Source organism: Meleagris gallopavo, chromosome 5, assembly GCF_000146605.3.
Source record: "Meleagris gallopavo isolate NT-WF06-2002-E0010 breed Aviagen turkey brand Nicholas breeding stock chromosome 5, Turkey_5.1, whole genome shotgun sequence".
Lineage (NCBI taxonomy): Eukaryota > Metazoa > Chordata > Aves > Galliformes > Phasianidae > Meleagris > Meleagris gallopavo.
In genome coordinates, this window is record NC_015015.2 from 39,776,281 (window position 1) to 39,789,357 (window position 13,077).

The window sequence follows — 13,077 nt, forward strand, 5'->3', positions numbered from 1 at the left end:
GGCTAAGTGAACTGGGTCTGTTTAGCCTTGAGAAAAGACGACTGAGAGGGGACCTGATCCAGGTTTATAAATATCTGAGGTGTGGCGGCCATAGTGGTGAGGCCAGTCTCTTTTCAGTGGTACGTGGAGACAGGACGAGGGGAAACAGACATAAGCTGCAGCATAGGAAGTTTCGCACGAATGTGCGTAAGAACTTCTTCACGGTGAGGGTGACGGAGCACTGGAACAGGCTGCCCAGGGAGGTTGTGGAGTCTCCTTCTCTGGAGATATTCAAGTCTCGCCTGGATGCCTACCTGTGCGACCTGGTGTAGGGAACCTGCTTTGGCAGGGGGGTTGGTCTCGATAATCTCTAGAGGTCCCTTCCAACCCCTACAATTCCATGATTCTGTGATTCTGTGAAAGTGACAACCTTTTTCTTGCAACATGAAAAGAACAGGCTCTATATCAGTTTGAAGACCATACAGCACGTTCTTGTCTGGAGAGTCCTACCATGATCACTGTACACTCTGGATTTGGCATATTCTGACTTCCATATGTTTGGGTAGGTGAAACATGAAATATTGCATGGACAGTATTTTCCTAGCAACAGCCCATCATGGCAACTGTGAAATAGTGGGTCACTTCCCCTGATGAGCACTGCGTGCAGGCTCTTGTTTATTGCTGGCAAAAATGCACATCTAGTGGTGGTGACTACATTGAAAAATACTGCTTTGTAGCCGAGAATCTGCTCTATCAAACAGTGTTATTGTGCTCTTTGTATCTGTTGCAGTTTCCATGGAAATAATTAGCATTACTTTCTGAGCAACCTACACATAGTCAGTAGTTGCTTGCATTATGGAACACCTCAGCTGTATTACTACTTAGTACTAAATTCATGGCCTGAGTAAAGCTACATTAACATAACAGAAAAATGGCTTACTGTACGTTTTTGTCATATGTAATTTTATGTATCTTATTAACTGATTTATCTATACATATGGGGTTAACGTTAGTTAATTGAAGTAATTTAGAACTACTAAAAGAGTCAAGTTAAGTCCTTCTCACCCCAATATCTTTGAAATCTTCTAAGAGGCTCAGTTTCTCAGGAACAGACTCCAGATGGTCTAAAGCTACTCGAGTACTCTAAAGAAAAGAACACAAGAGAAAACATTAAAAATAAATAAATAAATAATCAACACTAACTAACTAACGAACTAAACATGCCATTGCTACCATAATTTATAAGCAATTTTTCAAATTACTATAAAATAGTACATGAAAAGTGTAGTACTTGTTAGCTTAATTACATGCTGGCTTGTACACATAAGAATGAATAATCAGTCTCTTTTCATCTTCTCTCTGCAATGTTTCACAAAACTGAACCTGAAGCCAATACACAGTCTTAATATAAACTATATTAGACTGTTGATATAAGACAGAGATTTCTCTGTTTTACTAATTATTTAGCTTAATTAGACCAAAAGTGATACTGGAAAAAGATATTAGGATTTATTTCTATTAAATAATCACCTGGCTAAATCAGTTCTACAGAAATCTGGGTTCTTTTTATTTATGAGACTAATGGGGCTTCTCACCTTCCAGGAAATATTTTTTATCCTTCCACTGCATGCTTAGCTAAAAAAGGGTTCTCACCCCATTGTTAAATTCTGAACCAGGAATGGAAGACTCAGTAGGAGAAAAAACAAAGATGTACACCTGGCTTATCAAGAAGATGAAGTCTAGAATCTGTCTCTTGTTTCAGATTAGATTTTATTCTTTACACAACGTATAACAGAATAAGAATACACTAGAGTCAAAGAACTCGGTTATCATAGCTAAGAAGAACAAGTTTTGCAAGGGCTGGACAAATAGCTTCTTCAAGAATAATATAAAGAGTAAAAAAGGAGTCTACCAAATGGGAAAAAAAAAGGATTGACCAGAAAGGATTTTTAAGATTTTAAGAATCACAGGAAGAATTGTCAGAAGTGAAACAGAGTAAAGCAAAGAAGCCTTATACATTTCGTCAGAACAAGAAAATACAAATGAGAGGGAAAGTAAGGTAGAAATTATCTAGGTATGAACATAATGACTTTTTCATTTATACTAAAGCAATAATTTAACATCTTAGTTTTTAAAAAACTGTACAGGAATTATGTAAGAATGAATATATGAAGACACGCCTGGAAGATAAGTAAACCACTTCCCGACATAGGCAGCACTGAGAAAATCCAGTGTAAGTCTTTATTTGCAAAGCTGACATCTGATTTTGACAAATGATGAAAAAACCCTGTAGGGACAGGAAAGTGCATACTTGTGCCAATCTCTAGTGAAGAAAGCAGGGCAATTCAAATCCACAAAATTTTAAAGTCAGAACTAATAAAGGTTATTACTTGTAACAAGAAAATAGTACACCCTTCTTTCTCACATGAATTGATTAGTAGATTTTCCATTTGGCTAGCTGTACTTAGATGAAAACCATATTTTTTTTAATCTTCATAAGAAATTCTGTATTTTAATATGTGACAATTTGCAATCAGCTAGGTTTGTTTTTTTTTTCTTTTTTTTTTTCCATAGCTTACAAAACTAATCTAGAGAGATCTTAAGGAGAATAATATTGTGTTTCCTGTAACATACCTTGTTCTTTACTGGAAAGGAATTACAGAACTTTCACATATGTATAAACAATGAGTGTTTAAAATGGTGCAATCAGACCGGAGGACTAAATAGAGCATTGATGTGTTTTCACAGATTATAGCACATAATTATTTTTATAGTTGTAAAATACCTTTTTCTCAAATGTTACTATACCTCTCCACTTCAAAGTAAAGTTGCCTAGAGGTATCTATCACTCTAATGTTTTCCTCTTGTAAGTATGACTTCTACAACAGAAAGGAAGTTATAATTCATATTTCATGATTCATTTACTTATGTTCATCAAAGCATTGGTTTTCAACTCCATTAACTTATGATGAACTGTAATGCTGCTTCTTCCCCAAGCAGCCCCTGGTACTGGCCTGCATGTGCACTTTTAAGGCTGGGAAATACAGGAGAGACAACAGACTTGAAGCAATAAAAATCTCTGCCTGCTCTCATGAAATATAATCTTAAATATAAGTGAATTAAAATACTGATTCACAGCATTCAGCAGTTATTCCTGGTATCACACAGATCTGACAGACAGTCTGTGAAGTTTTTGATTCAAACAGCAATTCCCCTAGTCCTTCAGAAACACGCTTCTTCCTCACAGGGAAACAACAACAAAACTATAATAGAACTCCGCATCTTTTCTTGGTCCAGCACCAAATTAAATCGTAAATAATTTTGCTGAAAGATTTTACTTGTGAACTGTAGGAAAACAAACATTAGGTATGTGATACAAAGTTGAAATAAAACTGTAGGGGACACAGGACACATTTAATGTAGTGGTGCCTCAGGATCCAATGAAATACTTTCAATTTATAGAATATTCCTTTTCCAACCAGAATATTTTTATTTTAAGCTGCGATCTACTCATATCATGAAAGGAACTCAGGCCATAAGCGTAAGTCCATGCCTTAAGCCATTCAATATTCAGCTCCTTCTCAAAATTTCTGTGCCAAGACCCAGTGTCAACACTGCCATTAAGTGAAGGAGGATGCTCATCATTTGTTCTTTCTAAGTACCTCCTAAGTACATCCCCTCTATTTCACATACTACTTGTGAAAAAATTTAGTTGTGCCTCAGCTTGCTCCCATTAGAAATGTGAAACTATTGTTACTTTATTAATTCTCATCTGGAAAGCAGAAGAAGATCAACCTTTGTGTTATGTGCATACTCGGTGCTTAGTTTCTGGGTCTTATCAATAGTGGATAAGGGACAATAAATGCAGCTTGAATTTCTGATAGTTTTTTTGGATTCCTATAAAATAATTGGCTTTGAGCTAACCGCTACTGATCATGATCCAGATCATAAGGAAAATGATACACAGTTACAATAATTTGCTAATTCAGTGCTTAATAACTATCAGAAAAGATAAATCAACACTGATCATAATTAAAAAGAAAAAAATAAGAAATAAAAAAGCCAGAGAACATAATGATTGCAAATTATTAATTCACAGTGTGCTTGCAACATCCTGCCTACAGCAAGTGGGAATTTGTGTCAGAAGAGAAACAGATAAGGAGAAAGCTTAGAGAAGAGCAACAAGGATGACCAAAATTATTGAATACGTTTTCCATGCAAGGAGCAAATAAATAGAAACATTCATAGAGCAGGATTCTTCAACAAAGAAGGTAGATATCTGAAGGGAGAAATGACCAATTTGCTTAAAATCACAAATCACCTGATAGAAACGTTTATATCAGTTTTGAAAGAATTTGTGTCTGTTCATGACTAAGAAGCCTCGCTGACCTTTGAATGGCTGCAATCTGACCAAATGACTGAAAATAAAATACATGCTGCTCCTGTACATACACAATTCCCTAAGCATTATATTTTGGTCATTGTAGTACTTTGCCTACATTTACATTCTAAAATACTTGATGATCTTGAGGGTCTTTTCCAACCTGAGCAATTCTATGATCAGAATAACATACAATAGTGCATTCTGAGGTAGAAATATGTTCCTTTTTCATAAAACTAATGAACAGAACTGTGGCAATGAACAAACAAAAACAGAAAAAAGATCAATATTTTTTAGGGGAACTTGGATGAAGAAGGTGGCAACAAAATAACATGTTGAAAAATGAGAGGGAGAGGTAATGAAACAGCTGTTAGCTGGCCCACAGAAATTTGTCCAGCAATTTAGTGAAACACAGCAATCTCTTCAGCGTGGATTAAATGCCACACTTGTATCATTAATGACTACACTCTATTCTATTAAGAGAGATGGATTTAGCCACACAAGATAAAATGTAAAAAAGGATATTGGATGCACCTGACACAGAAGGCAATTAAGCATTGTTAACTTTTTTCCAAGAAACTGGAAAGCTATATGCCCTAATACATACAAACAATCCTAAAGAAAGCAAATGCATCTGTCTGCTCATTATTTAAAGGGGAACAGAAGGTACTGATATAGTGCACTGATTGTACTGATAAGAGGAACACCAATTGTACTGAGTGAAGCTGTATTCATATTTTATTCAACAGCAGACTCCACCATAGAGTGCGTGCTATTTATCTTTGTGTTTTTAAAATAAAGGCTATTTGCTTTGAAAGGGAGCATTTTATATTCTTAAAGAAGAATAAAACAAATTACTCATTTTCCATGACACCATACAAACACTTTTATATTTAAACTGCATGTGAACAGCTAATCCTCCTCCTATACTGATGCAAATGTCGCACAGTGTCTCAAGAGACAGATCTAAATCAAGATCAGATACACGTATTATTTTTAGTCTCAAAGCTGCAATGCTAAACTCAAATAAATCAAAGCAGATTTGTGCATAGTTCTTATAAAGTTTAGCTTTATAGTCCATATATTGAAAACACAAGCACAAACCAGAAACCAAACTTCACTGACTTTCACGTTAGTGTCAGTTTCTTTTCTGAGGTAAAAATAAATGTCTATTTGTATAACACAGATAATTTTGAATATTAGATCTGACTTCAGTAACATTTAGCCAGTCCCCAAAGAATATCCATAAAAAGATTAACTGCAACTGTAATTTTAACTGACTGTAATGTATTTCAACAGAGAATTACATGCAATTCAGATGAAAGTTGAAGATGACCTATGAAGAATGTTGAAGGTGACCTATGATATCTTATTCTTAAATCAACTTTGCAAATTGAATACCTAAATAGCAAGAGTAGAATGTTTCCAGCATGCTTAAAGATATCTTTTGATTTCTTGTTGATCTACAAAACTGTGTATTGTCAGCTTCCATCTCCAGCAGTATACTGATCATACATCCTATGATCTTTTAACGCAAAGTGTTGTTTTCTTTAAGAGCTCCTAGATTCATTGTTGACCTCTATATGCCAGGAAAATTTCACTCTAACTGGGACATTCTGTGACCTAGAATATCTTCCATACAGAGGAAAATATATATTTTGTAGCATTTTATTACTTCTTAACTATTCCATTGTTTTGGTGATTTCAGCACATTAAGAAATAAATTTACCTTTATAAAGATAAACATAAAACCCGGTTATACAACATGCAAGTTCAATTGGTTTTCATTAAACCACATTGTTTCATTGAGGTTCAAAGTCCTAAGATTTTCTAAGCAAAAACTGTACTTATACTAATCAAAACCAGCATATCTTTATTAAGAAAGCATTGCAAATGTCAAACTAACTGAACTTTCAATTCAGACTCCAGATGTTTTTGCAGAGGGTGGGCAACATTTTAATTAAGACAGCTTCATGGATGTTTCCTTTCCCATTCACAGGAACAAGGACCATGACTTTTCACATTCATGATCACTCATCATCCCTATGGTAACTACAGGAATTGTTTACATGGAAAAGTATTAGGAAAGTATTTCATGAATTTTCAGTTGTTTGATGCATACTAGCAGCTGGAAATCTGGAGGAGGTAGTGAGTGAAACCTTTTGGCATGCCAGATCTCTGTGAATCATCAACCAGCATTCTAAGTACTACCAGGGGTAAACAAAAAACGTTTCTGAGAATCACTTCCTTATCATTTATTAAGATTTTATCAAAAGACACCCAGGAATCATTACAGGAAATTAAAAAAAATATAGCTCAAGAGGCAGTAGGTGTAACGTAATGTTAGTAGGTACAAATTCTTAAAAGGTAAAAAGGCTTCCTTGTCATTCGAAATGGTAACTTCAATTTTCTGAAGCTTTGCAGGCTAGACATGTAAATTTACATGTAATTTAATTTTTTTGTCACTAATATTATTTCATTAAGCCTTTCTGAATGCATTACAAAAAATTAAATCACACAGCCCTCATAGGAAAGAAGAAATAGCGTTCTCTCTTACAGCTGAGAAAAAATGAATTACAAAGAAGTGTTTTAACCAAATTAGTGTCAGAATAGGAAAAATAGGAATTTGGCTTACAGATTTCCTCATTTTAATCAAAAGTTGAACGACAATGACAGAAAAAAAACACACATCAACTATGGTAACACAGGCAGTTCTAATTAATGCCTATATTCCTAAGGTTACAATTTGACAGAATATTAAAAAATTCAAATCTAAAGTGAAGGAATTAGCAGAATATTAGAAACATTCTATTCAACAGTCTGTAGTCAATCATAATTTCAATTTGTTTTGTCATATATCAGATGAGAGAATGCATGCTATTCCACCTAATTTCTATCTTATCACATAATAAAGATCATATATTCTGAAGAAGAATTCATCGTGAAAGGTCAACATTTTAAAATAGAATACACAAGTCTCTCTTTAAAATTATACCTACTTGCATATATATTTGCACTATGTTAAAAATATCTTTAGTGACAACCACTGCATATCAACACTCATCGGTAAACTAAAAGAAATAACTTCCAATATCTAAAAAAATTAGTGTCTCATAATAAAGATTTTTATTTTCTCCAATAGAAAATCAAGCTTATTTTGTTTTACCTAAATATGGCAAAACTATTCAATATTTTTCATATGTAGAAAATGTTACAGTAACTTCACAATACCAAAAGGAGCTCTCTGTCCAGAGATTCTAAGGGCTATTTTAGGAAAAGTGTTGCGAGCAGGTTAGTCAGAATAGGAATAGGAATAAAAGAATAGGAATAATTGAAGAGGAATAAAAATAAGAATAGGGATAAGAGTAGAAATAGAAAATTTATGTTGGAGAAGACCTTCAAGCTCATCAAGTCCACTGTCAATCTGACCTACTGAGTTCCATCGTTAATCTTAGTGTCATGTCCATGCATCTCTTAAATAAATGACATGATCCATCCCCTACACTCAGCACTGATGAGACACATCTAGAGTGCTGAGTCCAGTTCTACATCAGAGACATGGACATACCATAAAGAGTCCAGCAAAGAGCAAATAACATTGTTTAAGGGACTAGACTGAAGCATCTCTCCTATGAAGAAAGGCTGAGAGAGTTGGGACTGTTCAGCCCAGGAAAGGGAAAGCTCAGGAGGGATATCATCAATGTGTACAAATATCTACAGGAAGGGTGTAAAGAAGATGGAGTGAGGTTCTTTTCAGTAGTGCCCAGTTACAAGACAAGAGGTAATGGGTACAAATTGGAACACCAGAAATTGTCTGACCATCAAGAAGCAATTCTGTACTTTATGGGTGGCTAAGCACTGGCACAGATTTCCAAGAGAAAAGAGTTGTAGAGCTTTCTCCTGGGAGATTTTCAAAAGTCCCTTGACCAATGGCTGGGCAAAGTGACCTCCAGAGACCTCTTCCAACCTCAACTGTTTCATGATTCTGTGAAGTATTATATTATTAATACCACGGCAGACTATAAAGTTATTAGATCAAATTGCAAACCACGCACAATAGCTATTTATAAGTAAATATGAAACAGGAGAGGGTCAGTAAATATGAAACAACTCATCCTGACTTCCAAGAACAGAGCAGTTTAATAAAGTTTACAGAATTATCCACATTTTGCAGTGTTTCTTTCTTTAAGGAACTTTAGCAATTAATACATAAACCAATATTTCAAACATTTGTTTAAAAATATACATTAAGATATTCTGATCGTGCTTATATGCAATTTTTGTATTCAGTCTCAACACAAGTATATTCTTTCCAACATTATGCCTTAAATTAATTTAGTAACTCATTTTTTTCAAAATAGTGAAAAACAGTTTTAGTAAAGAGTCATTTTAAAAATAATTATATCAGTTTCTGAGGGAAGAGTGATAAGAAGGTAATGTTAGAAATATACACATACATCTTTAGTTTGTGGAATTTGTGCAGACTAATTGGAATATGTAAGTTAGAAAGATGTGAATTCCACTATTTTTGATTCCAATGCTAGTGAAGAAAAATTAAAGGTGGCGATTTTAATGGAAAAAAAAGAAAAGAATAAGTAAAACATCAAAGAGCGGGAGCAGAGAATGGCTAAGTAGTAAGTGGAACAGCCACATCAGAGGAGAGCAGACAGCAGCAAGGAAGAAGGTAAGGAGAGCATCAGGAGAAAAGATGCACCTGGCTATGAGCAGCAAAAGTTACTGGTGGGAGTGAGCAGAAGGAACTGGAGACCCTTGGGAAAGTTCTGTACCCCCAGTGAAAGGAAGTGACACACTGGCTCACTGATGAAAGGAAAGGAAAGGGAGAGGCAGGCAGGATGATGCAGCTCCTCTCCCAAGCATTTGTATAAGATCAAAGAGCTGCTGTGTTCTGGGAGGATCAGAAGGCCTTTGATGTAATGGTAGTCTTGGCAAGACACTACAGAAGCAAACCAAGGACAGAAGTATTAACCCTTAGATTTTAAAAATTACTAAATATTCATGCATGCAAAGTGGGACAGCCATGAAATAATCACAAGAGCAACTTGCAGAGTTTGCTTATTGATAGAAGCCACACAGAAAGAAAGAAAAAGAGCCTGAACGTGGACAGTGTCAGGTAGTCATGTAATCTCTCTGCATTGGGCACTGTCACACTTTCAATTCTTCATCTAAAATGGGTGAAAAATCAGAAAACTGATGCAACTTTGAGCCTGCTACTACAGTAAAGGAATCTAGGAGCTTTCACATTGCCTAGTGTGTGCAAACAGAAATTTGTTCTACTGTTATTCAAAGCCTTTCATTAACATAAAATATGACTTAAATTGAAACACGTAGATGTTCATACTGGAAAGGAAATTTCAGTCAAAAAAACAATCTTGCAGAATACTTACAACATTAATGGAGTTATTCTGAATTTATGACATTACAACAAAAAGCCAAATAACACCCAGAAAAGTCCAATCCAAATAATCTATGCAGGTGATACCCTCTTTTTTGGGTTCTCTACTGAAAACAACGAGTTTTCTTACTATCAAAGCATATATAAGGCATGTATTCACTGGAATAACTGGTTGATTTCCAATAAAATTTCTCAGTCTCTACCAAGGTGGAGGGAACTGACAAAGACTGTGACATAGTTCACCAGGCAGCTTACCTCAGTTCATGACAAATTGTTTGTACACTCATGGCAAAGTATACAAGCTCGCCTAATTGTCATGAAAGTAAACCATGATTAAGAAACTCTCCTGAATAGAATTAATTCACACAGCATTATGTGAAGCATCAGGACTCTCACTTTGAGCATTAACTCCTGACAAATGTGAAATGAACTATACAGAAAAGTATACTACATTAAATTTTATATAACTGGTGCTCAAATACTGTAATGAAAACCTAAATAGAAAAGTGCAGTGCAAAAATATGTGTCTTCAATGGCAATAAAAAACCCAAATGGCAACCTTTTTTAAAAAAATACATAAAAATTAGATTTTGAATCATCAAGTAGTCTCGTTACGATTGGTCTGAAAATAAATTTAAGAAACTTACCTTTTCTAAGGACATAATTCGTTCCTACAAATAAAGTAGAACAGGAAGTTAGAAAGCTAAGAATATAAATGAAATATAAGTTGAACAAGAATGAAATGCTTCTTTTATTTTTCATGAAATTGTCACTTATAGAGAAACTGCTATATCTAACTCAACCTCTGACCCATTTATCAAACTATCTCACTTAAAACTCTGCACTAAAGGAAATTAATAAGCAACTTTCCCAGAAAAGAAGAATTTGAACAAAATTAATTTACACCAATATATATTTTTTCAAATTGTAGAGTTTAAAAAAACAGCTAGATTTTCAATATTGTAGATTTTACTTACACATCCCAGAGTTTGGCTTTCCTTTCTGATCATGTGTGGCTGTAAATCTAGAATGCTTTGGAGTTTATGCCACAGTAGCATCTATTTTAATTTTCTTTAGTTTTCTTTAAAGTATTTATTTAGAAAAGTAAAATATAAATTCCAGAGCATTATTCCATTACCAGAAATTGCTTTGAAGAACAACTAACAACATCTTGTTACTGATTAAATAAAGCCTAATATCAGACAAAAACAAAAGTAAAATGAGTTTGTGTCAGCTTTAGCACAAAATATGCAGAAGATAGAACTTATGTATATTTTAACATTGTTTCCCATTGAAAAATATCTTTGAGAGATATTAAGCTATTAAAATCAAGATAATGCATTCTGTCATTATGTCCTGACTAAATATTGTATTTTAAGGAATTTGAGAATAAATACATTTAGGTGTTTAGTTGAGCTCACCTGACAATTCAGTTGAAAATGTGACCATTAAAACATCACAAGAATCCAAACTTTTTAAAAATATTACCTTATGAAAGTATAGGAGTACTTTTTTTTTTTTAAACTTTCTGCGTGGATTAAGTTAAGAATTCTTACAATTTTCCTGTTATTTTCCTCCTAACAAGTGAAAATTATTACAATAACCTGGATTTATTCCCAAGACATCTCAAGACAGACAAAAAATTATGATAAAATATTATACAAAAAACTAAATATAACTTATTTTGAGATGTCCGTTTCTTCATAAAAACACACTGGGCATTGCAAACATTTATTTAAAGATTCTGGGGGAAAAAGAAACAAACTAATTACTGTAAAAAAAAACTGGCATTTACAGATCTCAAATTTGTGGTGACAGTAAACAGCAGATCAGATACAAATGTTTTCAGTTAAGAAGGACTAGCTGAATAATAAAGTCTTAGAATCAGCATGGCATAATTAGGATGATTCAAGTGATAGAATAAATTTAGATTTCAAAATGACTCAAGGCTGCCAAAATTCTAAAAACTGAGTAAATCCTTAGAATCTCAGCACATTTTCTAAACCACCATGTAATGTATTTGGAAATCTACCACAGATTATTTATGCATTATCAATATATTTATATGTGCAAATTAAGATTATTTTGTTTTCAAATTTTTTATATTTGTGCGTCACTAATTCCAAGCAAATTAAAATGGCTTGCAATTGTTTTCACGGAGAACATGCATGTAGTTGAATATTGCAATCATGCATATTACAATATTTTCAAAAAAGCCTTAGTTTGTACCATGGAACAACTTGCACAAAAAGGAAGGTGAAAACTTTAAAATCGGAGGCCTTAACCTCGAATGAGATAATAAAAGAAGTGAGGTTATTTGAAAGTGAGAATATTGAAAATGTTCCAGACTCCTCCTCAGAAAAAAAAAATTATGAATATGAGAGTACATGTAACAACAGAGTGAGCAACGTGTAATGAGAGCATTGATATTTTCATATCTAATTACATAAACTCACCCAAATTTGCATATAATGCAGAAACTCTAATAAAAAATATGAAATCACTTCAAGACGCAAAACCAAGAATACAGTGATGTATTCTTGCATCAGCCTCTGACCTCATAACCCTCATATCAAAGAACAGCATATATTTACAGAAACACTCAATCCTCACCACATAATACAAGACCATAGTGTAGTTTGTATTGAAATATATAAAGATTCATATATTCCACTTTATGAAGTATTATTTTGCCTTTGCCATGCTAAGTTTCAATCCAACATATTCCCTAAGTAAAAGACAACGCGAAAACTGCACGCCTAAGAATCTTCATAAAAGTGTTCCTTTCTCACTGTCAGCTGAGGGCATTGCAGAAGCACTAATTTTACTTCTCTGTATTTGAATGAGAAATATTGGTTATTTTCTGGATCCTTAGGTAACTGTAAATATATTGCTTCCTCAAAAGGAAATCTTCACTGGGAGCAAAATGAATTCTATTTATTTAGAACCTGTTAAGCTTCATTAAAATCCCCTCAAAAATGAGTAAATTAAAAATACAATGAAAACCACATCTCTAACTCTGGGTAATATTCTAGGTAACTGATGCAGAGATATTGCAAAGAACCTAAAGGTATCCTTGATCATAATTTGCCCACAGCTATGCACTGATTTCTCAGTTTTCCTTACACCTTTAGCTTTTCTATGACTACAGACAGTGTTCAAGGTTCAAGTATGAAGAAATAACTCTCAGTCACGATAACCTGACTACTCGCAATTGTTTGTCCATAGTATAAATGATAATCTTTCTGCCTACCTGTTTCCTGAACATATGTTTTACATAGAGACTATTTAGATTGCAAAGAAA

At 33.9% G+C, this 13,077-nt stretch overlaps 1 protein-coding gene across 2 annotated transcripts in view; it reads right to left on the bottom strand.

Annotated features, from left to right (window-relative positions):
- The window catches only part of CEP128 (centrosomal protein 128), a 95,657-nt gene that overhangs the window by 12,656 nt on the left and 69,924 nt on the right, over positions 1-13,077 (bottom strand). For both annotated transcript variants that reach the window (XM_019615807.1, XM_031553632.1), the window contains exons 20-21: positions 10,421-10,444; positions 1,045-1,122 (exon numbers count right to left, since the gene is read on the bottom strand). In XM_019615807.1, coding sequence (XP_019471352.1) covers positions 1,045-1,122; positions 10,421-10,444 — 102 coding nt within the window. The remainder of the gene's footprint in view (positions 1-1,044; positions 1,123-10,420; positions 10,445-13,077) is intronic.